The 27,999-nt window shown below is 46.4% G+C and overlaps 1 protein-coding gene across 1 annotated transcript in view; it reads right to left on the bottom strand.

Moving 5' to 3' along the window:
• Positions 1–616: 616 nt before the first annotated feature.
• The window catches only part of INSR (insulin receptor), a 40,252-nt gene continuing 12,869 nt past the window's right edge, over positions 617–27,999 (bottom strand). The window contains exons 2-21 of the mRNA XM_010017251.1: positions 19,700–20,015; positions 19,164–19,166; positions 18,016–18,161; positions 17,584–17,728; positions 17,124–17,338; positions 15,097–15,223; positions 14,327–14,577; positions 13,762–13,929; positions 13,181–13,382; positions 8,480–8,751; positions 7,643–7,785; positions 6,821–6,980; positions 6,400–6,499; positions 6,076–6,143; positions 5,643–5,872; positions 5,223–5,333; positions 4,983–5,142; positions 3,763–3,892; positions 3,392–3,526; positions 617–1,345 (exon numbers count right to left, since the gene is read on the bottom strand). Coding sequence (XP_010015553.1) covers positions 991–1,345; positions 3,392–3,526; positions 3,763–3,892; positions 4,983–5,142; positions 5,223–5,333; positions 5,643–5,872; positions 6,076–6,143; positions 6,400–6,499; positions 6,821–6,980; positions 7,643–7,785; positions 8,480–8,751; positions 13,181–13,382; positions 13,762–13,929; positions 14,327–14,577; positions 15,097–15,223; positions 17,124–17,338; positions 17,584–17,728; positions 18,016–18,161; positions 19,164–19,166; positions 19,700–20,015 — 3,437 coding nt within the window. The 3' untranslated portion in view covers positions 617–990. The remainder of the gene's footprint in view (positions 1,346–3,391; positions 3,527–3,762; positions 3,893–4,982; positions 5,143–5,222; positions 5,334–5,642; positions 5,873–6,075; positions 6,144–6,399; positions 6,500–6,820; positions 6,981–7,642; positions 7,786–8,479; positions 8,752–13,180; positions 13,383–13,761; positions 13,930–14,326; positions 14,578–15,096; positions 15,224–17,123; positions 17,339–17,583; positions 17,729–18,015; positions 18,162–19,163; positions 19,167–19,699; positions 20,016–27,999) is intronic.

Genomic DNA, 27,999 nt, shown 5'->3' with positions numbered 1-27,999 from the left:
AATCCCCCAAATTAACCCCTCCCCGAAATGATCGTAAACAGTCAATAATTTATATGAAGTTAAAATTTAAACTAAAGACATTCTTAAATATGTTACAACAAACAATATATATACTCAATGGTGTAAGGACAGAAAACTCCGTTCTCAGGGCAGGGGACTCCAACTTCGTTTGGTCTTGAAGGTACCCACAAATCTCAGATTTCTGCTCCTTTGGCTCCCAGCACATTTTCCTCCTTTTTTTTTTTGTTTTCTTTTCTTTTTTTTTTTTCTTTTAATGAGAGAAAACCTACTCCCAAGAGTCCTTAGTATAAAAATAATCTGTTTGGGATTCAGTCGCTCCAGGGAAATGGGAAAGAAGAAGAGTACACACTTCCGAGAAGAGGAAAGCTTCTGTGAGAACATACAAAACTTATGTACAAAACCCCAGAGGTGTATATTTTGCTATACATATACACCCCACATATATATACTGCACACACAAACGCACGCACCCCTGGGATTCAACCCATTGAAAAAGGATGAAAGCAGCAGCTCTTGGTCAATCTGAGGATCTGGCGCGTCCGTCTGATGTGTTGAATCCTTCAGCTGTAGTGAAGAGAATGCCTGAAAGCCTGGAATTCGACTGGAAATGCTCTTGTCCTGCAGTTTTGTTCCACGCTGTAGCTCAGATACCAGCATGTTTCACGTCTCTTGTTGGCAATCGTGGAGGCTCCTCCTTCAGTTGAACGTACACGGTGGCTTCCTGTTTTGAAACCATGGTTACAGAGGGACAGCAGCCATGGAAACCTCTTCCATTTATGTTCACAGATAAGTCCACTGACAGCCAGTCAACGTGGCAAAAATAAAAAACAATAAAGTATTAATCATAAGATGATTAAAAATCTGACGAGTTCATAGATGTGTGTCATACACTGTGGCAGCAATAACAAGAGTCCTGAGATCTGTGGAGGGGGAAAAAGCAGACACAACCCGTGGGCCAAATGGGAAGCGTTAGGAAGGGCTTGACCTGGGCATGGAGAGAATCCGCCCGTTTTTCTTGCCACCGTTCATGTGAGTGTAAGGTATGTGCTCTTCATAGTTCCCCTTGAGGGCCATGGAGGGCCCATTGTCCCGGCCCAGGACCTTGTCCCTCTGCGAGTACGAGGAGGGATCGAGGGGAATGCTCTCCATGTTCTCAAAGTCCATCTCATACTCCTCCGTTTCCAGAGGTTTGTTCTCCTCGCTGTAGAAGAATGAGACCTCGTGGAAGCTGGGGTGCAAGTCCTCCTTCAGCATCTCAATGATCTCGATGAAGGTGGGGCGCATTTTGGGGTTGTACTGCCAACACATCTGCATCAGGCTGTGCCTACATTGGGACAAACACAGGGTCAGGGGCAGGAAGAAACAATTTAACGTAGGCAGGGCTGGTGCAGACCAAGACCAGTGTCCACATCAGACCACTCACCCCCCATGCTACTCCTTCAACACTCCGAGTTGTTTATCATCGAATCATGGAATGGGAGCTTAAAGCTCCTCCAGCTCCAACCCCTGCCACAGGCAGGGACACCTTCCACTAGAGCAGGTTGCTCCAAGCCCCTGTGTCCAACCTGGCCTTGAACACTGCCAGGGATGGGGCAGCCACAGCTTCCATGGGCCCCCTGTGCCAGCGCCTCAGCACCCTCATAGGGAAGAGCTTCTGCCCAAGAGCTCATCTCAATCTCCCCTCTGGCAGGTTAAAGCCATTCCCCTTGTCCTGTCCCTACAGGCCTTTTCCAAAGGCCCTCTCCAGGTTTCTTGTAGCCCCTTTAGGGGGATCTCTGTGTTTGCCTATTGTTCCTGAGGCTCCTTTTTCTCTATTTCTGTCTAGATCAAAAATTCCTTCCAATTCCTTCAATTGTTCTGAGCTGGCTCCCGAAGGAAACGGGGCTGCAGTTCACATGCTCTCTGTGCACACACACGCTTAGAGCCAGGTCACAACTTTTTAATTCATCCCATTTTAATTCTAACTCTGCCTGAAAGATAACAAAACTTCAAGGAGAACAGGAGACCGTGCAGAGGACAGAGCTCCTATCAACATCCCACCCAAAGGAATGGCTGCAGCAAGAGGTCATATGTTATCGGACACCGTGGAGAAAGAACTTACAAGTACAAATAAAGTTTCAAAGTGGAGTTTGTTACTGCCCAGGAGAGACAAATGTCCAGGACAGGAGGGTTTGTCATAAGGATATTCACAAAACATGTTTATTTTTGAGGTTACCAGAAGCTGCACGTCACTATCAGCATTCCCTGTTCCAGCCAGGGCTCCTTCCCTCTCTGCTGCATGCTGCTTCAGCAGTGTCTCCTTAAACCCCTGTCAAACATCCTCGCTCAGGTTAAACACTGAGGAATGGGATTGTTTTAATTCCTCTGCCAGAAGCAGTTTAGGGAGCACCTGGGTAAGCGTAATAACCCTTAACCCTGGTGCAGGAGAACGTCTGGCTTCAGCTTGTAATCTCTGGGAGGTGTTTTTTACTGTCTTCACCCGTGCCCTGTTCTCCCTAACCCTGCAGGCAGCCTGGCCTTGTGCTCTCCGTGGGGCAATGAGTCTGCAGCAGAAATGAACAGGCCTTGGACGTGAGGTACAAGGGGCAAAGGGTTCAAACTTGAAGAGGGGAGATTTAGGTTGGATATAAGGAAGAAATTCTGTACTGTGAAATTTGTGAGGCACTGGAACATGCTGCTAAAGGATGTTGTGACTGCTCCATCCCTGGCAGTGTTCAAGGCCAGGTTGGACACAGGAGCTTGGAGCAACCTGCTCTAGTGGAAGGTGTCCCTGCCCATGGCAGGGGTTTGGAACCAGATGATCTGAAGGTCCTTTCCAACCCAAACCATTCCATGACTCTATGATAACCAGCTCTTGGCTAGCACAGTGCTCTCCTGCCTCTCCCTCCTCATGAGCCAAGAAAATGAGCAGTAAAAAGAGGTTGTAATTCTCAAGCCTATTTATGTGGTATAAAGAGATGAACTACAGAAAACCTCAGCAGGCCTTGGATGACCAAGCTGCTCCCTCGCAGCCTCAGTAGCCACATGACATAAACTGCCACCGCCTAGTCCAGAGTGGAGGAAGAACATTTTGTTTGAGCAACTGATAGGGTGCTTATTTGTGTTTTAAGCTTTTCCTGTGCTTCGTACTTCCTGCTCTTGAATCTGTTCTCACGATGTAAGGTCCAAGTTGGTTTAATTTCCCTTCTAGTGAAATAGGCTGGTTCAGGTCTGTAATTCCTGGCTCACTAAGGATGACACTGGTCCAATTTCTGCTCACTGAAGTCTGTTTTGCTCCTCAGCAACAGACAAGGGGATAAGAGGTGACACATGGGCCACACTTTAGCTAAAGAGTGCAGCTTGGGTGACTGTCCCCTCCTTTAGTACTTACAGCCTCTCCGGGCAGTTGTCCGGCTGATCCAGGTATCCTCCATCCATGACAAACTTTAGCACCTGCTCGTTGGAGAGTCCCTGGTACGGCTGCTCTGCCAAACTGCTTATCTCCCAAAGGACAACACCAAATGACCTAAGGAAGAGAGAAGGCTCCTGGTGAGAATAAAGCATCCTGGAGGTCTACAAGTGATAACTTCTTTTGGAGAACATGTAAAAGAACACGACTGTATCTTTAAGAAGAGGGTTTCCAAACAATGTTTTTGGTTTGCCTGTACTCTGAAGAAGCCAGCAACTCATAGTTTAAACTGTGTGTGTTGAACTGTGAGCTCTGGAGCTGGAATCCATGTGAGATTGCAGAGGACAACTTACCACACATCGGAATAAGCAGTGAAAACACCATCCTTCAGTGATTCCGGTGCCATCCACCGCACAGGCAGCAGTCCCTTGCCTCCTTTGCGGTAATAATCCGTCTCATAGATATCTCTGGTCATGCCAAAGTCTGAGAAGAGCAAATGGGATGTGTTAAATGTCTCTCTTCTACTGTGCAGCATCTCTAGATGGATGTTGCCCTTCTCTCATGCCAGGCTATTTTCATACACCCAGCAAGCCCCCCACAGCCCAGCCTGCAGCCATCTCTCATCTCGTGACTAACATCCAAAATGTTTTCCTTTCCCTGCATTTCTTCTCTCCAGAGCCATGACACATAACTCTCTCCAGAGTTAAAACTTCTAGTGACAGCTTCTACTCTAAACATTATTTTTAGCCATCCTCTTTAAGTAAAACAGAGGTCTCCCTGCCCTGAAATCCCACTACCTTGGCCGTTAGTTCAAAGAGGTCTGAGAAACCACCTCCCTGTGGGGATGTGGTTTATTTTTAAATGTTAAATTTACTTATTTCAAAAGGGTTTAGGTTGAAAATTGGTTCTTGTGAAGATAAGTGACTTTTAAAGGCACCTGACCTAATGACAGGATTATGAACACTTGGTTTGTTGTACCGAGCACCTTCTTTGTCATCATTCTCACGAAAGCAAAGAACAGTGAGATAACCCTTGGCAGCTTAGGCTGGACAGGCAATAAACTTTTTGGATAGAGGCTGGAGAATACAGAAGGTGAGAGAAGCTGCTCTGGCTCTAAAGGAGAGGAAGGGGGCCTACAAGGATGCTGGGGAGGGACTCTAGTGGTAGGACAAGGGGTAATGGCTTTAAACTTAAACAGGGGAAGTTTAGGTTAGATCTAAGGAAGAAGTTCTTCACAGTGAGGGTGCTGAGGCACTGGAATAGGTTGCCCAAGGAAGTTGTGAATGCTCCAACCCTGGAGGTGTTCAAGGCCAGGTTGGACAGAGCCTTGGGCGACATAGTTTATTTAGTGTTTGGTGTCCCTGCTCATGGCAGGGGGGCTGGAACTAGATGATCTTAAGGTCCTTTCCAACCCTAACTACTCTATGATTCTATGTTCTTACTAAAGTCCATACAACTCTTTCTGTGTTTCCAGAGGTAGGCAGTGACCACCGTCTGTGCTCGCCACCACACGGGTCTTGGGCTTCACAAAAATCTGAGCCACAGAATTGTGTTCTGGTCACATGCTACGTACCTCCAATTTTTACAGTGAAGTCTTCTGCAACCATACAGTTACGAGCTGCAAGATCCCTGTGAACAAATTTCTTGGCATTCAGATAGGCCATGCCATCAGCGATCTCTGCAGCCATCTGGATCATTTCTCTCAGCATGGGTGGTGGACGACCAGGGTTATTCTACAATAAAGAAAGAAGCAGTAAACCTCAAACCAAGTCACTCTGTTGCACCACAGGCTCCCGTCTCTCCCTGTCTTTACCTCAGCATCAGGTCTTAAAGAGCGAAGGTAACTTTTCAAATCTCCATGTGCCATTAACTCCATGACCACCAGAGTAGGTTGCCCTTTGGAGACTACTCCGAGGAGGCGAACCTGGAAAAGAAGTGAGGAATTCCCTCAAGGTTGTGTCCAAACATACAAGGTGGGGTTGTAGGAAAGGCAAAGCCTCTGAAAAAGAGCTCAGAACAGCACTACAAAGCCTTGTCATGCTGAGAAGTTTTGAAAGAGAAGTGAAATGATGCAGGCAGATGTGTTTTACGGAACATGACCTGGGAAGCTCTTTTAAATCGGCTGCTTCCACAGACCAGCTGCTTTTCCCAGCTGAACATCAGGCTTTGAAAGCACTGAAGCACTATTAGTGCTGGGACCTGCTGATCACCCGAGGCACCCCGTGGTGCTTACCACATGATGGCAGCTGAAGCCTTTCATCACAGAAGCTTCGTTTAAGAACTCGATGCGCTCGCGGAGGCTGGCTGATTCGTTCACGGTTTTCACAGCTACTCGAGTCTCCGGCTCCCCCTTCACTATGTCCTTGGCGATTCCTTCATACACCATCCCAAAGGAGCCCTGTCCCAGCTCTCGAAGGAGGGTGATTTTGTCTCGTGGAACCTCCCATTCATCGGGGACATAGACTGTTGAGCAGAGGGAAACGTGTCTGACTTGAGCAACTACCTTTTGAAAGACCTTTCTGTAGCAGCCTCGTTTAGCACTGCCACAGGATACTATGTGTGTAAGACTAGAAAACCTCATGAAGACAATGCCAATCCCATCCTGCTGTGCTGGCTAATGGCCACACAAGCAGCAGGTCACTGCAGAAAGCCCTCACTGTTCTCACCATCACTGGCGCTCAGATATTCAGGGTTAGAGGATGCGTAGAGTGGTCCAGTTGGTCCTTCGGTTTGCCTGGAAGAGACACAAACTCTTCAGCACATTTGCAGCCTTTGACACGTTAGGAGGCAGTCTGATTAATTCCCAAAGCATGCAGCAAATACAGACTGTCCCAATTTCCAAAGGCACAAAACGTTCTGCTCAATGAAATTAATGTGTTGCAGCCATTATCTAAATGAGAAAATAAACAGGCTTACTCCCCAAAAATAAACAAAAGCTTTGGGGATAAGTTTTGCTTGTTCTGGTGAAAATAAGATAAAATTGCACTCACCTCTTTTTCACGAGCACATAAGCAGCTCCAATAATTCCAGCAATAATTATGGCAAAAATAATCGGAACAATTATAACAGCAATATTAGGCTGAGCATTCACTAAGAGAGAAAGAGAGAGATGGAGTTATTGTACAGGTCCAAAATCCAAGCCTCTTCCTCAGTACAACCCCTCCCTCATATAAACTGGAACAAACACAAAACTAGAGGCTATTTTAGATACAGAACACACGGCTGCTCAGAATGAGACCTCATAAAGCAAAGTCACATATTTGTGAGTAATCTCAGTTTCTTGGAAGTAGATGTACAGCCAGTAGTTTATGACCCCCCTGGTTCTCAGTGCGCTGCTTGCTAAACCCCCATCCTCCCAAAATAACCCAGGTTTCTATCAGGAATTAAATACTGAAAATCAAATGAACTCACAGTAATCGGCCACATAAAAATAGGTGGGTTCTGTCCACGAGCCATTTCCAGCCAGGGATGTTGCTCGGATACGGACACTGTAGTTTCCAGGCTGCAATCCTCGGAGCTTACAGCCCTGCTCGCTGGCAAAATGCTTACGGGACACGCAGTAGTGAGCTTCCTGAGGAGGAGGGAAGAGGAAGGCTGCAAACGCTACCTCTGCAGTGACCCACAGCCCTGCAACAGCACCCAGAGATCCCTACCTCGCCTCCCTGTCTGGTGAGCGCACACAAATAGAGCTTTCACCTCCTCAGGGCTGTTCCAATAGAGTGGTTTGTCCTGGATTTGCATTTTACAGTTTAGTAGTTCACATTACAGGGAGCATGTGCCATTTGCTGGCCAGAGCTCAGCCCTGAAACCTGACCTGTGCTGGCAAAGCCCTGCTGCCCACAGGCTGCTGGCATTCAGGGTTGCCCACCACAGCTTTGGCTGCTCAAGGCTTTCTTCATTTCCCTGAGCAACTGCAATTTAGCCGCATGGTTTCTGTCCTTCTGTGAAATAAAATTCCTAAGGAAAAGCTCCACGCAGAAAGTTGCCAAATTGGATAAGCTTTTTTGGCAAACAGGCACCCCAGTTCCTTACTTCTCCGTGTTGCCTCACACAGACTTCCAGATGATGTAAATTCATTAATGAAGTTTTATGTCACATTGGTTCATGCACAAAGAAGCCAGAGAGAACGGAACACCATCAGCATGGGGGCTATTAAAGGCTGAACAGTCCTGGACTCCCAGGTGGATCTACTTCTCCAAACGTGCTGTGCTGAGGACCAAGCAGAACTCTCACCTCTGTCTCCCCAAGACGTCCATAATTCACTTCATACAGTACAATAAGACCATTTGGCTCCTTTGGTTCTTGCCACTTCAGATGCACGGTGTTTTTTTCAACCAGTTCATGTGTCACTGGACCAACGATGTCATCAGCCTTAGCTAGAACCAAGTTCATGATAACAACAGTCATTTCATGTCTTTGGCAAAATTCAAAACTGCCAATACTTCATAGAATCCCAGCCTGGTTTGGGTTGGAAAAGACCTTCAGATCATCCAGTTCCAACCCCCTGCCATGGGTAGAGACACCTTCCGCTAAAGCAGGTTGCTCCAAGCCCCTGTGTCCGGCCTGGAACCCTGCCGGGGAGGGGCCAGCCACAGCTTCTCTGGGCACCCTGTGCCAGCGCCTCAGCACCCTCCCAGGGAAGAACTTCAGCCTTAGATCTAACATGAATCTCTCGTTTCAGTTTGAACCCATCACCCCTTGTCCTGTCACTCCAGCCCCTAACAAAGGTCCCTCTCCAGCATCCTTGTAGCCCCCTTCAGACACTGGAAGCTGCTCGGAGCTCTCCACACAGCTTCTCCTCTATAGGCTGAACAGCCCCAGTGTTCTCAGTCTGTCTCCATACGGGAGGTGCTCCAGCCCTTGCTCATCCTTGTGGCCCCCTCTGGACTCACTCCAACAGCTCCGTGTCCTTCTTACATTGGGAAATCCAGAACTGCACACAGTACTCCAAGTGGAGTCTCAGGAAAGCAATGTGATCACGATGTTTCTGTACTGCAGCTGGCTCCCATAGGAAAAGCAGCATTTTGAGATCAGCCACTACCCCAAAGCAAAGCTCAGGATGATAATTACCTTCTGGCATGGTCCTGGCACTGACGTACGCCGCGACGCTGCATCGCGATTCCTGCGCGTCGTGGTTGCAGGCGTGCAGCTCAATGCGGTACCCGGTGAAGTGCCGCAGGCCTGAGATCACCAAAGACTCTTTAGACTTCACCTTTTCAAAAGGTTTCTGCTCCTCTGTGTTCTCAGAGTGCGCTGCAGAATTGTTGGGAGAGGACGCAAGGGTGGGAATCACCACGGTGGCGTTCGCCACAGAGCCAAGGTCTCTCCGTTTCCTCGATGGCCTGTTGAGTAACACAGGTTACAGCACTTGTTATAGTCAACACATTCATCTGAAAAGGAGGAGTTAACACGAGACAGCCCAGAGTGCCACTGAGAACTCAAATCCAAGTCTTCTATTTGCAATGCAACACAGAGATGCAGCATTCTCCCTGCACAACTTCGTACAGGATAGAAGCCCCCCAAGAATACATCCAAGTCTGAACTATCTTCTTGACAATTCAAGTTCTAGAGCCTCTCAGCTGAGCACAACTTCACCAGGTTGCCTCACTGATGCCCTGCACAGTGTTGTGATGCTTTGGAGTTCATCTCCTGCACATTCTAGCTCTAAGTAAGGCCATGCCAGAGCCTCCAGCTCCAACGACCTCAGATGTGCCACATGCTCCAAGTGTCACAAACTTGCCTTTATAAAGTGTAAGACCAGTTTCACAGCTCATTGGAATACATCTGCCACTCTGAACCCTAAGGCTGAATCTAGATAGATGGATAATTTTAACCTTTTCCTGAGGGACCAAATCTATCACGTTCCTTTCAACAGGCACATTTAAAACTCACAGGTTCAGATTAGGTGTTAGTGGTGTGGTTTTGTTTAACCAAACACTGCCTCTCAAATCATTGCACAGCAGTTTTCCGCAGTTGTAAAACCAGAGCTGGCAGCATGATCCTGTCAATTCCCCTGTTCCCGAGTGAAGAGCTAACTTCAATGTCAGATTTTGTCAGTAAATAAACACAATAAATCCAACAGAATTAAGAACTATTCACAGATTTCATTTTCTTGGGGAAAAACCAACCAAACAGAACAAGCACCAGACCAAAACTCCTCGTTCTAACACTTTATGTCCTGCCACACATTCACCAGGAGGAATTCCAGGCCGGGAAGTCACCACCGTGCTGGATCAGTAGCAGTGTTGTGTTACACAAATGGAATCAATGCCATTTGAAAACTGGACCATGTATTTTAAGGTGATGATGATCTTTTTTGTGTGTGCAGCTATTAAAGGGTACAAAGAGTGACCTGAACTGAACCCACACTTGAGGCATCTCTAGTCTCTAAAACTGTAACAAGCTGCTGAAGCAAATCTTTGCTGCTGAACTGAACTTTCCACTGCTGCCCCCCCCGAGAGCCAGGCAAATGATTGGCCAACTCCAGCAGGGAACTGCTCTGTCTGCAGCCCCCAGCTCCATTCCCTCCTCCAACAGCAAACACAACCAGCTGGAAAGCAGACTTGAAGATTTCCTCCAACTAAACAGCAGGTTGGACCCAACAACGTAAGTGCGTTCACCCGCCTGATGAAAAAGCAGGATGCCAAAGGCAGGTTCAGCACAGCACGTGCCGGTTTGTAGTTTTCTCTTTCTCTAATCACTAATTAACTCATTTTGGAGCTGCTGTTCATCTCAGCTTGTGCACTGTTCTGAACAGTGTCCCCTAACAATGGGGCAGAGTTCAGAGCCCCGGGGCTGGCTCATGCCACCCTCCTCCTCTGGAAGGATTCTTTGTGGTCAACCAGAACCTTGTTTGGGTGTCAGAGCAAAGCTACAGGCCTCTGTTTACAAACTGGGCATTCAACTGTTCCTCCTGTTCAAGAGAATCTTGTTTTTCACAAGTAAAACAGTAATTTGAGCACGGAGGCAGCACAGAGTAAAATGCAAGAAAAACTTCTTCCTTCTCAATAACAGAAAGCAAGAAAAACTTTCGAAGCTGTACTCCCCAATCTTCCCATATTTATTATCCTGCATTTGCAGCAATCTTCTTGCCAAATGCCCTGTATTTTCAAACATCTGATGTTTTCCCATTGTTGTTCCAGTGCAATTTTCATTATGGCCATTTCAGTAGCTCCAATGACCCCGCGAAACGTCAGATTCAGGTTCCTTCTCCTCCCGCTGTCAGAGATGATCAGGATGGAAGTAAGAACTCATCACATGCAATATGGGCTGTGCTGGGGGACATTAAAAATGCCTTAAGCCAAGTTTTTCCACACACCTGAAAGGAGCCCAGGAGCAGTTGGCCTGTCCTCCCCTTCTGCTGGTCTGTATCATTAATTGGATTGAACTGGGAAACCCAGGGGCAAACAAAAAGTGACTTTTACTGTGAGTTATTTACCAGATCTTGTTGATCCTGTAACCCACTAATATTTGTAACAGCATGAGTGTGTGTGCCACAGAGAGAGGATGAAGACAGAGAGAGGAGAAAGACTGCTTTTTCTGCAGCAATGACGGTGGAGAGCACACCTGAAGTTACATCCTGAACAGCAGCCACTTAGTTCCCCTCTGCCTCTCAGGACTTGCCCTATTGAAATCTTTCCATGCTTTCCACAGAGTGATTGAGGGTTGAAGGTACCTCGAGAGAGGTCTAATCTGACCCTCTCAAACCAGGGGCAGCTAGAGCAGGTTACTCAGGACCTCCTCTGGTCAGGATCTGAATACCTCCAAGGATGGAGACTCCACAACCTCCCTTGGCAACCTGTTCCAGTGGACAATCGCCTGTTTGCTCCCATCCGTGCAAAACTTGTTCCAATGGAAGTGCAAGTAACAAAGGAAAGAAGAAACAAAGCATCAGCTTCTGATGGCCACTTTGTTTAGCTACAAAGGGAAGTGACAAAGCATGTGGTGTAGAAATACCTGCTGGCTCTGTGGAGGAGGGTATGGCAAGAAGCATTTAGAAACCTCTAGTTTGCCTTGCCTGTGCCAGTGCAAATTAACCCCTAAGACTTGTGACAGTATCTCCTGGAGTAGTTAATGAACCACGTACACAGGGGAAGGAACAGCTTCTGTGGTTTCCAGAGGGGTTCTCAACAAGTCAGGAGAGGTCAGGTGTGGACTAAGGCACAGTGTGGCAGATCCTCACACAGACTGGATACTGCACAGGGATCAGATAGCTGGGAACAGCACAGGAGGAGGAAAATAGCACATGGAAAACAAGGAGACAAGACATCGGGTAAGTGACTTCTCAACTGCTCTGTCCTGCTCCCTGCCATCTCATATTCCCTGCTGGCCTCATCTGTGACATTCCTCCTGGTGACTTGCAGAAGGTTTCTTATCTCAAGGGGAGTCCACGCAGTACCTCAAGAGAGGTCAATAAACCATCAGGAGCCACGTAAAAGCACCTGAAGTAAAACACATTTCATGCTCAGTTGCCAGGCTCTAGCCAGGCTTCCCTGGGAGCAGGCAATGGGCATGGTATTCACAGGAAACCTAATTCCAACTTTATGCTGTGACAGGCTGGAGCCTGTCAGAAAAGACAAGTGGGACTCATGTATCTTTACTGCTGACTTAGAACAGCAAAAGGGGCTTGTATTAAAAGGATCAGTTCGCCTAGGGAAGTGGGGATTTCTTCCTTAGCTGGCTGACAAGGTGGCACATCCTGGTGATTGGTTTCTTCCTAAAATACATACCCCAGAAACTGGCCTGAGAAGCATCCTGGGCTTGCTGCACAACACGATTGGGAGAAAAAAAACAAATCAAATAAATAATAATCAGATAGTCAGAATTGTTTGCCTACATCAAAAGGAGTTTGGCTTTTGTACATGTCTTGGTTCTCCTCTGCTTTTGAATATGACATGTCCTGGCATCATTTTGCACACTGAAACTTGTCCTGATCAACACTAAACAAATGAAACAACAACAGCAGTCACTCTGCACAAGTTTCCATGTGACAACTGCACCAAACCAGACTCACAGAGAAGACACTAATACACACTCCATAATAAATGTTCAGTGCAGCTTTAGTCAGGTGGCTGCAAATAAATGTTTATGGGCTAAGAGCAGTAAGAGGAGAATAAATTAAGAGCCCAAAATGCATGACAGTGAAGAGGGGAAATCATTACAGACTCTAACCTGACTCCCAGCGCTTCCTCTGCAAGTTGCACATGAAGTGTGAAGACATTCAACACCACTTAATGTGACACTGTGCCATTCAAAACAGGACATTCACCACCCACAGCAGCTGCATTCCTCATGGTATTGAAGGTATTTCCCAGCCTAAGTGCAAGGAAGACCGCAAATACCGCGCTGAAGGACAAGGCTGTGGCTCAGCAAACTTCCCTGTTTCTCTTCCTTTCTTTTCCACTGGATGAAAAGCTATACCACGGAATTTTAAGGCAGAAAAAAAACCTGGCTATTCTTGGCACCATCCAGCTTTCAATGAGCTGCAGGCATACAGCTTTTTGTTAAAGATTCTCACTTCATTCTCGAGCTGAGGAGAAGTCAGAGATGGGAAATAAGACCAGGATCTTCCAAATGTGTAATAACATCAGTTGTAGGTGCTCAGCTCTCACCAGTCTCCGATACCTGTGGTTCAGCTGGACTAAACAGGCTCATGGAAGCCCAGAGAATTGCAATATGGCCATGCCCAGCCCAATTCTTGTTTAATATTCAATTACATTTCCTTAACCACCAGGTTGATTCTATTTATTCTATATTGTTTGATATTCGTACCTGGGGACAAAAACCTCATTGTGAAGGTAGTTCTCAAATGTCTTGCGGAAAGCAGACTCTTCCAGCTCCTTTTGTATTTGGGAGTCTGTTTTAGGACAGGAGCAACATTCTCCACTGACATCCTCATTTTCACTTTGATTATACTTCTGAGGATCTTCAGATTCAAAAGGAGGAGACCACGTCCTTGAGGGCAGTTTTAACCCTGTGGACAAAACAAGTTTAGTAGCACTCATGCTTGACAAGGCAGAAACAGATGTTTGATCCTACAAGGATCCCAAACTAGTGTGCACAAGATTCACAGCACATTTGGGCATCCTGAGCTTTCCCAGCCAGGGCTGAGCAGTTTCTCTATTTTTATGTCAGGCCTTTGATTCTAGACTGTGCTGTTTCTGAAATGGAACTCAGGTGCTGCTGTAGGCAAAGTTCTACCCCAGTTCATCTCAGTTTAGGTAACACAGGGCAGCAGGTGAGATCCTGGGAGGCCTTAGTGAAACTCTGTTCTGAAATAACTCCCCAACAGGCATAGGATGCCTTCAAAACTTAACTTGGCCACTCTCTCTCAGAGAGAAACACACACTCACCTTTTAAGCAGTAATCAAGTTCATAAAGCTCACTATCTTCTGCCTGCTGCTGCCAGAACACCAGGTAGTGTGTGATGTTTCCATTGGGCTCTGAGGGTGGCTTCCACTTCAGAATGATTTGGGATGAAGAGTTGGAAACAGATATTGGATCTAATGGCACTGATGGAACTGTGAGGGTGGGAAAAGAGACAGAGGTCACTTCCACAGCTCTGCAAGAGCTTGACAGAACAAGGGACAAACACAGGCAAGTTTCCATTTCTACCAGAATAAACACTCTTCTCCACAGCAGGTCCATTGACACCCAACAGTCCTGCAGGAGGAGGCACCAGCATGCACACAAGCTCTTACACATGGCCCATCAGCCTGACAGAAGAAGTGAACGTTGGCATCATCTCCCATGCAGGGAAGCAGGCATTTGTTTAGGAGTATCTTCCTACCACAGTAGAGCAGCAATGGCAGTGGAAAGTTTCCTGGATATGGGACTATCATGAGTACCAGGCAGGAGACTATTTAGGTCTATGTCTCTTTTTCATTTCCAAGGCAACATTAATTTCATGATACTGACCAGTAGCGTTGGTCTGCACGTAGATGATTTCACTCTTTGCACCATAAGTTCTTCGTTCATCTGAGAAGGTGACCAGGGTTTTAACAAACACAGCATATTGTGTCCATGGCTTTAAACCCCTCAGGAGCCAACCTGGCTGGGCCTGGGCTTTGGGCTCATTTGACCGTGGGGGTGGGTCAACATCCACAACCGTCCAGCTGTTTGATCCACAAGCATCCTGGCCATCAAACTCTGTCACATTTTGGTATGGACTTTAGGAAAAAAAAAAGAAAAGAAAAGCCTGAAATTAACAAAAACCCTTATTTAAGCTTTTGAAAACATTTCTAAAGACATCACTGAAAATTATAATCACCCTTTGGAGAAAATATAACCAACTCATTGGATGTATTCTGAAAATGAAGCACAGGGAGCTTCGCAACCCAGTCTCCTAACAGCATCCCCATTCCACAGATGATCCCAAGAGCTAAATCCAGGCTAATTATTTTCAGCCTTATGAAAATCAGTTTGGTAAGCTTAATTCTAAAAGAAATCCCACCTCAAAGGGAATAAAAACCTCAACATCCCATGGAGACAGTGGGGAGATGATAAACTACATGGTTAGAGTACGTGTGTCTAGAAGAGTTGGAAGAACTAATAGCTGGATTGTTCTTGCATGAGGAATTTTGGCTGCACACAACTGAGTAAGTCAGGGATTTTAATGAACACTTTAATATAAGGGTAAGATCAGAAACTGCTGTGAGTATTTTGTAACTTAATGGTGGGTCACTTACGCTTCTTTGTAAAAAAGCATAAATCCCAGGAGATCGCGGAAGTCTGGAGGCCAATACGGCTCCCACTTCAACAGGATCTTGTCATGAGAGGTTCTGATGGAAGAGAATTTCAGCAACTCATTTTCACCTGAACCAAAAGAGAAGAAACAAGAGTTTTGTTAATGCTAAAAAAAATACAAAGGTTTCTAGTTCTGATTCTCTCGGGAGTGTATTTTCTTATAAATATAAGAATGGTGGCATTAAGGAGAGCTGCTGGTCAGAACCTGGTCTTATTTTAATGCTGTTCCTGCCTTTATCCAAGGGTTTGAACTGATGACCTCCTAAGGTTCCTGCCAGCTTAAAGTTTTCTATGATTTTATGGAAATGACCCTATAGTCGAGTTGAACTAAATGCCAGTAAATGGGAAATCTAAACATATCTAAAATGCGTGGTGATCTACAGCTGAACCCAGCAATAAGGGTTGCACAGAAGGCAGAGGCTGCACAAAGGAAGTGTATGAACTCCCAGCCTTGCCTGGAACAGCGTGGTCCCTTTGCATGCTGGAGGGAAGAGCAACAAACAGTTGTAGGAGGCAGAGTTTTGAGGCTCAAGGGACCCATCAGGATATGGTGTGTCCAAGCAGCCCGAGAAGGACAAACTGTGTAGCTCTGATTGGATTAGTTGTCCCTGCAGTAGCTGCACAAGGGAGGATGAATGTTCACTTCACTGGCACCACATCCAGAACAAACAAGGGTGCTTTTTTTTGGTAAACAGGATGCTGCCCATGTGAAAGCTCAACTTGAAAAGCAAAAGCAAACAAAAAGCCAAACACAGCAGCAAGCTGTGGTTTGAGGTGGGGGATGGCACAGACAACAGCTCAGCAAGAGTGGAGTTAAAGCTGCCAAAGCGAAGTGCAACCATCTCCCCCAGCTGCCTTCAAATGAAACGACCAGCCAAAACAACCCAGGAGCTGCACACAATCACACAACACAGCTGGGTTTGCACCCCAAATCCAAGCTCAACCCCAAATGTAGGAAGAGTTTTTAGTCTCGTGGGAGGAGATGACCTGTACAGGCAGCTCCTCCACTCTGCCCAGGCTGGAGCTGCGATATCCCTGAGGGTATGGCTCTATGTATGGTTTTACACTGGCACTGCCAGTTTTTGGGTAGGAAGTCATTACGTTCCCTTCTCTCCACTGTCCTGGCATGGATGCATGTGCTGATACGTGGCAAACCATACCAGGAAACCAATTCACCTGAAACACCTTCACCTTTTAAGGCTGTTCACAAATGACTGTATCAGCATAACAAGGGCAGAACTGGGGAAGGGGTTGTTTGAGCAGTGCTGGCACCAAACGCAGAGGAACCGGCACAAACAAGGAAAGGGGATTGTGTGTGGCACAGACTGGGAACAACCAGCAGGGCTGGGGGTGCAGAAGGGCTGCACTTATTGCTGCCAAAATAAATGTCCACAAAACTACATCTTCAGCAGCACAAGAAAGCTGTGAGCTTAAAAACCTCCGAGAAGCACAACAAGTGCTGGAAAAACATCTCTGACTGTTGTCATAGCAATCCTCTCCCATGGCTCCAGAGATAGGTGGAAATCCTGTTTCTCTGCTGTTTATGCTGTGTGCATGCTGTCGCCTCATGACATGGGACATGAAGATTCTGACTAGTAACGAGGTACTCAGCAGCGACACAAAGTCCCAGCCTGGACTGAGGTTATGTTGTGCTAAACTCTTCAAAAAGCCACAATACACTTAACCCTGGAAAACTCACAGCTGAGCACACAAAGAACAAACTTCTGAAGACCAAAGCTGGCACGGTAGGAGCACGGCCAGATGCAGAACCCCCAAGTACTTTTACTCATAGCATATTGACAGTGCTGCTGCAGTGCACGTGGCAAGTGCAAGTCTGGCACTTTACCAGAGGGACAAGGACAGTCCCTGGAAAAACATCCTAGGCTAGGCTGAAAGAGGAGTATGAGGTTAGCAAGACAGAGGGAAAGGAAAATGATGCAAGTCTCGCCACATTCTGAGGCTTCCTTACATGAAGCTTGATCCCCATTCGTCTTCAAGGCTATGTCATTCCTTTCCTGACGCCCCTTAGTCCCAGAGATCTCCTCCATCTTGTGGATTTCTGACAAACACAGTTTGGGATTATAATGGAAGAAGAGTTTGCCTCGTGCAATAGTGAGGTTGTGTTTACTCCAGTCCCAGAGTTGGCGAAGATTCTGGTTATCCAAGGCGTAAAATGAGTAATTCCTGAAAGCAGAGAATGAAAATGTGGATTGGGAGGGGATCCACTGAAAACTCTATTTTCCTCATGCACTAATCCAGACATCAAAGGTAAATGAAGGCAAACTACCCTGCGTGGTAGGCCATGAGCCACGGGTGGAGGAAGGCTTAAAAATAACTTGGAATTGTTTACCAGTACAAACCACCCCGACAGTCCTGACACTCCTTATACCTGAAAGCATTAAAATGAAGTATCTTTTGAACGAACTCACCCAGCTTCTAGTGTTTCTCCTCTAATCAGATGTAGTTTACGGAAAAAAGAAAGAGAAACCAAGGCGTACGACCGGCGAATTTTCAGGTAACCTGAGATTTCTTCTATCAAGCCAAGATTCGCCTCTAGCTCAGCTGCTATGTTATCTATGGAGAGGAAAACACTGTGTTTAGTTGTCTGCTGTCACAGAAACACTGATGCAAAGCCCAAACGTATTAAACAGAACTGTTATTTCAGAAGACCCTACAAAAACGAGTTAGCAAAAGCCCCCAAATGAACATCACAAAAGCTTTTGCTTTGTGGGTATTTTTCCAATTCATGTTAAAATTCAAAGCGGTCAAAGCAAGCCAGAAATGTCCGAGTTCACGGATAGTGTCATTTTCACTGCTCCAACATCCAGCCCTGACTAAGCCCTTACTCCTGCAGCACTTACTTCCTCCACGGATGTTTATTACTAAGCTTCCATTGACAACTGTGCAGCCGCGGAGCTCCTGGGCCGACGTCACCGAATCGATCGTCTTCTCCTTCCCATAGTCACAAACCTTTGGGCAGGGCCCTGCGCAGGGGGTGCAGTGCAAGCTGCAAAACAAGAGAGCCGGGGATGCAGATGTGATGCAGAACATCCTCTGGGGCATCCCCAGCGATTCGCAAAAGCAGAGTAATCAATTCAAAGCAACAGTGTCCTGACAAGCTGCCGGGGGATTCACCTGCAGCGAGCAGCATCCAGCTCTGAGGAACGCCAAGAAAGAGCTGGTAATGCCTTAAAATATCACTTCCACGTTTCAAGCATTATCACTTTGTCCCTTCCTATGCAACAGAAACCAGGATAATTTTGATCACTTTGAATAGAACATCCACCACGATGCTGCTCAGTGTTATACACACCAGGGCTTTCAAAATCAAGAAACCCAGGCCCAGTGTCCATCCCAAGATGATCATGAACCAAACATACAATTGATGAGTGGAGCTGCCCATTCATCTGGGAATCCTCTGAGTAAGGACTGTACATAAAGTTACTTGAAAAAAAGGCAAGCAACCATGTGCTTTGTGCTCTGGGGAAATTACTTCTTAAATAGCAGCAAGATGATTGCTTGCCCTGGTCATAACACCACAAGAATGTGTTCCCAACTAGTTCAGAGAAATAGATGCTCCAGGAAAAGCATGGAGCAGTGTTGTGAGGTCCTACTGACAGGGGCCTGGAACAAACATAGGAGGGAGGCGATGGGTGCTGTTACACAAGCAGCAGATCTACTTTGTGGGCTGCTAAATCATTCTTTTGAAAAGCAAAACAGGAACCAGAATAAAAAGTCCTGTTAGAGTGAGTTCCCTGAAATTGTTATGGCAGGAGCAAATACATGCGAGCACAAAGCCACCAATATTCATAGGAAATCTGACTCATCACAATATATAAAGTTATTGTGGGACAAACAAAAAGGTTTTCAGTGATAAACAGCTCAGCCACATAAATTATTTAATTCCTTTGTCGAAAACCCTGGGAATAGGCAGAATGGCTGTTCCCTGCTTTGATTTGTGCTACACTTGTTTGTTACATTGTCCATTTACGTCTGGCACAGCTTGAACCTTCTCAGTGAAAGTAATTACAGGGATGAGAGATAGATATTCTGAGAATGATCCACTCAAAACATGCTATGCTCCTTTCATTAGACATGACTTCTCCCTGTTCTGCTTAACAGCAAGGCTCTCTGGTCTGAGGTCAGCTTTGGAGGGGAAGGGAAGCAGGGCTACTAAAGCCTCTCTCTTGCCCATTTCCCTCCTCCCACTCGATCACAGAAAGACCCTTCCAGCTTGAGGCTGCTCCTCTTGCTTGCCCTGTCTCTCCATCTCCCTTTCTCCCTTTTTCCACCCTTGAGAGGAAACAAGGGACGCCAAGGAAAGACTCAACTACCGGCACACGGTAGGCAGACCTGTCTGCTTTTAATGGCTTCAATTAGCAAGGTATTAGTTTGCAAATCATATTAAAGTAAACCAGGTAATCATCACAGACTCTTCAGGGCCAGACCTTTTGACAGAGAACACAAGCCCTCTACCCAAGAGAGAGGGAAGCACAGCACACAGACGACCGCCTGGTTTCTTTACCTGCCGACACTCGTACTTACTTGCTGGAATTCATGATGTAGCCTGACGGGCACTCGTGAACACACTCGTTGTTGTGGATAACGTGGCAGCCCGACTCCCGGGCGTTCTTGCACTTGTTGTGCAGCTCCTGGCAGAAGCTGAAGGTCACACACCGCCACCCCTCAAAGCGGTAGTGCCCGGCTGGGCAGGTGTCCACACATCTACCTTCCAGGTAGAAGTTGCGGCAAGCCACGCACTTCTCGGGGTCGTTGGGCTCGGTGCAGTCCCCAAGGCACTCGCTGTGGCAGCACTGCCCATCCGAGGTGCAGCCCTGGGACTTGCAGGCAGGTGGGCAAACTGTGAAAAGAGAAAACGAAATGAACGCTGCAGGACAACCGAGGGATGACCATGAAGACTTACCAGCAATGACACTGCATCCTGCTTGGCCTCGCAACTCGCTTTGCAAAGAGGCATCCGTGAGTACAGACAGCTGCCTCGTCCCCACTTCCCAGGGTAAGTTCCACATTGTAAGAACATTTTGGAGGTGTTTTCATTCACCCTCACAATTCGTTAGTGTTCATCTTCGAAGAGAAAACTGAGTTTTCCTCTTCTCTGAGTCCGGTCCTACAAGGCTCCCAGGAGAGCTTTGGTGACTCCGACATTCTATTTGAAGCCCAGAAGCAATGAGCCTCTACAAGGAGAACTTCCCAGACTGGGATAGCCAGTTTTAGACAGAAGGTTCTAGTTTCTTAGATTAAGAAACTAAGTTTCCCACAACAGTGCTGCAAATAATGCATGTCCAACATTACTTCTGCAGCTCTATCAGGCTTTGCTTCCTGTCTGTCCATCAACCTGTCACCGGTTTCCCCAGAGGAAACCTGCTGCCATCAGCTCTTGGGTGACTCTCCCATCAAGCCCAAAAAGAATGGCACCCATGCGTGTTACTACTTGAGGTTTTGATGGTTTACGTTGTAATTACCCATTACATAGTGCCTCACAATACTTTTAAAGAGTGGTTTGGGCTTTGAAATGGAAACCAAGAGGCAGCATAGCTCAGAGCAAACACCATGACTAACGCTGAGCAAGGAGCCGGAGGGGAGGCTGAGCAAACCCAGAGCAGCTCTGAAGGGAAGTCCTGCTCCTCCACTACTCAGCACCTTCACACTCAGCCTTAAGGGTTCAAATGAGGCTGAACCAAATAAATGCAACCGCTTAATCCAGAACATGCCACAGGACTTCAAATCAGGACAGATATAATAAAGCTGAGATCACCACCCCAAGAGCAAGCACCAAAGCCAAGCACCACTTTGATGCAGCCGTTTAAACAGCAGGAGGAAGAACTTTAGATGAAGGATGGGGGACACAGGCCTGGATTTATTCATGTGGCTTCATACAGCCTCTGGGCTACAGCTATGAATGGCCAAGACGCAGATCAAGACATCACATTCTTCTCACCACACAGGAGGGTTTTGTCTGAGGGCACATCTGAACAGCTTCTGATGTCCTGCTCAAGAGCCCTCAGTGAAGGAAGACAGAGGTAAGTCCTCCTGTGACGAGTGCTGGCCAGACCAAATAACTCCACACTGAACTAGCACCATCTGTCTCAAAATCCCCTTCCACCACGGTAAAGGACTGCAGAATTAAGTGTGTTAAAGTGGTTAATGCCATTCTTGGGATAAGCAGCAGTAGCTGCAGTATGTGGGACAGTAAAGATGAGCAACCTCTGCTTTGTTCCAGCCTGATAAATCCTTGAAGGAAAGACAACATGGGTAAGGTTGAAATTCTACCACAAGGTCAATTTAATCTCAGGTATCCTCCTGCTTCCACATTACTCATTCACTGCAGGTATTTTCTGTGTGCATCTCTCAAGGTTCATCCACGAACAAGCAGCACAGGAGTGTATTTCAAACTCATTTTCTTTAATGCTGACCAACCTTTTGCCTTTTTCTAGCAATAGGTCTGATTCTGTGAGCCTCTCACGAATACCAACTGATGGAAACGCAACAGCCAAATGGAAGCACCTGATTAGATGAAATATAAAAGGAGAAGCTTGTTTTCAAAGCATGGTTATACATTCTTTACCAGCTCACAGATGGAGCACAAGCCTGCAACAGATGTCACGGCTGCAGTTTATGGGAAACACTGCCAACAGAAAAACACCAGACAGAACATTCCAGAATTTAGTCCAAAGCACTATCAAACTTATTAAATCCAGTCTCAAATATCAAGGTTTATGGCAGGGAAAAAGCCTGGGCTATTCCTCACACACCTCCCCATGTGTGCTCAGCGAGCACTCACATACTGATGTCTCACAGGGATGACTTCTACACTCACTAGTCCCCTAGGAACTAGGGGACATGTCACATGCATGACATGGTCTCATCCCTGCCCACGGCAGGGGGTTGGAACTAGATGATCTTAAGGTCCCTTCTAACTCAAACCATTCTATGATTCTATTTCACATTATGCCACACTATTACTTCTTTGAATTTGTTATGGAAACTAATCTTCAAAGCCCTGTGCTTATTTACACATTTTGAACTCGGCTGCAAATATTCACAGGGCAGAAACTGTTGAAGTTCTCAACTCTGAAGGTTTTTAGAAGTTACAATTAAACTATTTTTAAACCGTTCTTAACGTTTCTCTTTCCTGTTCTACAAGCTTTTGATGCCTAAAAGACAGCCCTGAAGAGCACAAAGCAGCCAAGGCAATCTCTTTTCTTCCCTTAAGCACTCGAGACCAGAAATTGTCAATCATCATTTTGTGCAAAACCCCATTACACACGCTCCCCAATAGATGTTGTCTTGACATTAGCAAAGCATGCATGCTAGAGAGCACCTGAAAGTCATGTGGAAACCTCTCCAGTGCATCTTCACCACTGCTTCTTGTAACTATTACTACAGCATCCAAGTTATGTGACTCTGGATGGGCCGGATGGGAGTTTTGGGATGTGTTTTCTGCCACATTATGCTTTCACTGCAGGAAAACATTGAACAGGTTTGTGCCGACCAAGCGCACCTCATGACCCCATCATCACTGAAGTCTGCAGACTCCAGTAACTGTCATCCGCTCATGCAGATTCACCTCTTCACAATGAGATGGCACTTTTGGGAGCTGTGGCATGGTCAGGTACACACCGAGGATGCACATGGTGTGCTCAGACACAGCATCTGCACAGCCCCAGCCTCTGGTTAATGCTGTGAAACTTTGAGGCAATGCGGTGCCTCCACCTTGGCCATAGGAGTAAAACTCAACTCTCTGCATTCCTCATGGAAGAGGAGAAAGTCAAAATGCAACATCATAAATCCGCATTAGAAGCAAGGGAACAGCTATTTTGGGGTGGGGGCAGAAGCCACCACACTGTAGCATAGAAGCTGCTGGAGGAAAAAGTGTTTCAGCACCAGCACAAAGCTGTTCATCACGGCCACAAAACCTCTTTCATCAGATCTTTAAGAATGGGACTTCCAAAATCCCTGTCCCAAAGATGACTCACAGCAGAATGCTTAACTGATGTGCCCTGGCTGGGGGAAAAACAGAGGTTCAAACCTGTTGTTCCAGGGGTGAATAAATATTTAACTAGCTCGCAAGAGTGGCTCCAGAGACTTAGGAAACAATGCATTTTACAAACCCTTCTGATTATAGATTCAAACTGACATTTCTTCATGGTGCTGAGGCCCAGCTGGGGGGAACAAAAGGCAGCAGAGTCAGTGCAAGGGAATTTCTACCTCTGTGGATCGCTCCCATCGTTTCACCACTTCCCTGTGCTTCAGGTGGAGACAAAACACACTGATACTGTAAACACATGAGCCAACACAGGTAACCAGGAGATCCGCATTTCACAGGCAAGTCAATTAAGCACTCGGCTGTTCAGTTAATAAACACTTTGTGTGCACACTGAAGTATGAATAAAAACATTTGTGTCAGGTTTCGTTTCTTGCTTTCTGTGAAGAAAACAGTAACAGTGAATTGCCAGAAAAAGAGAAAAAAAAAAGAAATACAAATCACCCAGGGTAAGTTTTGCTGTTCTTTTGGCATCCTGTGCCACAGGATGGGTTCAAATAGTGATGTCCTGGGTGAGCTGAATTCAGTGTTCGAACAGGTAGTGCTCTGGGTATGCTAAGAGGTACACAGTTCATTAAGAAGAAAATCGAAACTATATGCATGAACATCAAGATGCTGCCTATGTCTCTGTACAGACATGTTCCCACATGGTTTCAGGACCGATTTGTCATGAATTAAAGCGCAATCACAAGCCCCATCCATGTGAACGTGGGTCAGCAAAGGTAGCCCTGGCCACCGCGGGTCCTCTTGGCCAGCCCGGGCCACCAGCCATATCCCGACCGAGCCAGCACCAGGGAGCAAACTCGCCTTGCCCCACCAGGTCCCTTCTCCTGAACTACACAAGCTGTTATTTTGACAAGGCAATTAGGAGGCTCCCGATCCAAGGAAGTCCAGGACAGAAAACAACTGCGGCAGGAGAACCGCCCTCAACCTCAGCCAATGCATTTGCTGCCTGCACAGGGAGGCATCCAACCGCTCAGCTATCTGCACAAGGCAAACATGCCTTAACCCCTTGCCAGCTCCCCAAACAAGCCCTCGCTCCCACGGTGCCACCCCCTGCCTACGATGCCACAAAACTCACCACACCAATGCTGCAGGGTTTATTCTCACAGTGAGTGTTTTAACTCCTGAAGTATATTTATAACCAGGAGAAAAACGGAGGAGGAGGAAGCCGGTATGAACCCGGCACTGACACAGCTTAAAATGGCTTGGTTTGGCTGCGAGATGTATCGCTCAATGCCAGAGCTTAGGTTAGTGTAATGTTATATGACGTGCACACACGTATAACTCAAAGGCAGAGTCCCACAGAAACACTATCGCAGAGCTCTGCATTTCCCCGAGGGGTTTTTTCCACCCCCTCTTACTGTAAACGGCTGCAGGATCGGTCACATAAATTCATCCATGAATAGTCTCACACACACACATGTAATAATCATACTGGAGTTCCAGCTGCAGTGGGAACTGTAATTTAATTTCCTAACTGTATAATCACGACAATGACCTCTGCAGAAATGAGATCTTGTGGTTCTAAACAAAAACAAAACCAACAAGCTGTTAAAGAAAGGAAACCCAAGGACTAATCACCCACGGCAGTAACTCCTCTGAGTGTGTTGCAAGCATGTGATCTTAATTTAGCACTACAGAGGTTGTGCTTGTTTCCTCAACTTCTGCAAGTGCTGAGCAGCATCACTGCTACAGAAGCCCATGTGGATCTTACCTCCTTATAAAATGAGGTATCAAATCATGTTATATGTACACAGAATCTTTTACTCGATCACTTCTCCTCAAGATTAACTCTTCCTGTCAAGAAGATGCCAAATGCAGCAAGTCATGAAGTGTTTGTTACTGAATCCCATAACGTCATTTTTACCCGTAAAACAATTTTAGTTTTTACTCATGATCATTATTTTCTTGGGAGCATTTACTTGACATCAAGATGACACCTGATCCAAGTGCACTCACGTAGCATAAGGTTGAAAGAGCTATTAAAACTGAAATAAAACTGTCCAGGGAAGACTAGGTTATAGATCTACAACTCCACAGCAGAGTGGGTTGACAGAGGGTTGCTGCAAGAACAAGTGCCCTGCCAGCCCCTCTGCACTGTGGCTTACGTCCTTCATAAGCCTTCACCAAGACCAGAGAGGCAGAAACTTAAAGCCTAAACCCCAGCAGTGGTAGTTCTCAGGCTGCGCAGGGCAAGCTGCTCCCAGGGCGCTGCAAGGGCAGTGATGTTCCTGGGAAGAACACGGTTGTAGAGGTCCACCACACTGTAAAAGCACAAGGACTTTCTATCACCTCAGCAACTCACAACAGCAGCTCTCCCAGACCTTGCTGAATCTTCAAAATAAAGGGAGAAACTAGAAGAGAACAAAAACCCAAGAGGTTAAAACCCAGACGTCTGCAGAACAACCGCCAGCAATGCTGACGCTGGCTGTGGTTATCAAGCAAAATGCAGGAAATATCACAAGATGTCCAAACAAATTTTATGTCACTTATTCACAGGGCTCATCTGCTCCAACAACATCCATCCCTCCCTTTTCCCCAACGCCAACCACATCCAAGGAAGAACCCTCCCAAAACGCATCAGCTCGAATGCTGTTATCCACACACAGGATTTCAGCTCTTAGCACCAACTCAGGAAGGAACAAGTGCCAAATAAATCCAAGGTTTTACAATCAGCACTAAAATTAAAGTGTTATTTATAAAGTAAGATATTACAGTACATAATGCCATGACCCCACTGAACTGTGAGCTGGGAACATCAGGAGGTCTGTATTTACACAGGAACAGATAAAATTAACTGCAGGTGCCTCCCTTCCCATAGACAGTAACTTCCAAAAACAACACGCTCACTAAAACGTAAGGGAAGCTCTTCCCACTGACATTTCTCAGGACAGCATTACCACTCTTATCTCATCTACTGTGCACCTCCCAAGCCTCTCACAAGTTACGTGCTCTTGTGAAGCTACAGGGAATGTCTCAAATATTCCAAAACAGAACCGGTGCCATCTGCGAACCCTGTGTATTCAGCTGCTTCCCGCCAGGCATCTTCCCAGCCAAGACCAGCCACCACAACCAAACCCTATGGAGATGCTGGGACTGTTGTGTGGGCTTGTTAGGATGAGCAAACGTGAGTTCAGAGAAGATAAAAGGGTTTGGAGCCACGTGCCACCTTGTCCAGTCACGATAATGGAGGATATGGAGGTCTGTGAAAGAAGTTGTTGAAGGGAGATAGGGGAAGAAGTTTCAGCTCTGTTGTTGGGAGAGGGAAAGTGTGGATAACGGGAGATCTCTCTAGAAACAGAGTCTTTTCCATGCCAACCTTCTGCTGTTAAGAGTGTGGAGTAATCTATTCTCTTCTGCTGGTGGAGTATTTCTCTGGAAATAGAGAAATTCAGGAGTAGAGAAATTCCGATGTGAATTATGCCAAGGAATACAGAAAACTTACTAAGAGGAACTCGTACACATACATACCTATAAGACACACATACATTTATTTATATGATATACAAAATATACTGAACTTACAGAGCAAACCACCTCTCTCTGATGAAAGCCAGGGGACAAAGGAAAACAATGAATTAAAGTAATAAACCTCTAGACTAGGCCTGTTTTCATGTCTGAGTAACTTTCAATCAAGCTGATTCCCAAGCAGGTAAAAACAACTCGCAGGAATCTGGCTAAACTATTGGCAATCAAGCTGAAAACAACAAACCCCGGAGTTTGATCTGAAAACACAGCAGAGCTCTTAAAAGAGAACAAGTGTCACAAAGTGCACGCAAGGATAACGACAAGAAGTTGTAAATACTTTACCTAGTACCCACACCACCGCTGTTGTGCCACTCTCTGGCAAGCAGATCGAGCCTGCTCCTTGTACTTTGTGTTCCAATTACACAGGAGCTTAGTGCAGTATAAAGGATGAGAAATAATCACCAACCTCTGCTTTCTCTAATGTGCAAGCCCCCAAATTGGCAGACACTACATCTTCAGGCAAACCTGGAATCCTCAGCCGGTTACCACTAAGTGTAATACCCCCGTGCAAACTGGTACTAAACCCCAGGCTTTGCTAGGGTGAGTGGCTTAGAACTGAAGATCTAGAAGCCACCCCAATAAAGCCATGTCCAAGCTTCAGCCAATTCTGACAGTAATTTGCAAAAGACCACTAAGTGAAATCTGTCTCCCTATAAAAAGGGGCAGAAATGGTCAGTACCCAACCTCTGGGGAACGGGGAGATTCATAAGGAGTAGTTAATTTTAAAGTACTTTGGACATCAGGCACCTCATCCTGTACTTGATTCTGCACAGCAGATTATTTGTAATTTAGACCACAACCAGAATCATGAAGTTAATTTGGGGAATTAGATCTTGGGCAGCAGCTCTCCCCTGTGAGGGTGCTGAGGCCCTGGCACAGGTTGCCCAGAGAAGCTGTGGCTGCCCCATCCCTGGCAGTGTCCAAGGCCAGGTTGGACACAGGGGCTTGGAGCAACCTGCTCCAGTGGAAGGTGTCCCTGCCCGGGGCAGGGGTTGGAGCTGGAGGAGCTTTAAGGTCTCTCCCAATCCAAACCGTTCTATGATTCTATGACAATTTTACTCGGAGCTCTGAGGGGGCTGTTTGCTTGTTGTGGTTTGTTAAATTTCAATCCTTATTACAACCGAAGGATTTGTTTTTATCATTCAACGGTTGACACGCCACCTGGGCGCCCCATGAAAGCTTCATGTTAATATTTAACTCTATATTGCTCTTTCTGATGTACAGCATCTTGCAAACATCCCTGTTCACT

This window comes from Nestor notabilis, unplaced genomic scaffold (genome assembly GCF_000696875.1).
Source record: "Nestor notabilis isolate BGI_N333 unplaced genomic scaffold, ASM69687v1 scaffold10786, whole genome shotgun sequence".
In the NCBI taxonomy this organism is placed as follows: Eukaryota; Metazoa; Chordata; class Aves; order Psittaciformes; family Psittacidae; genus Nestor; species Nestor notabilis.
This window is presented reverse-complemented; position numbering and strand designations above follow the sequence as displayed.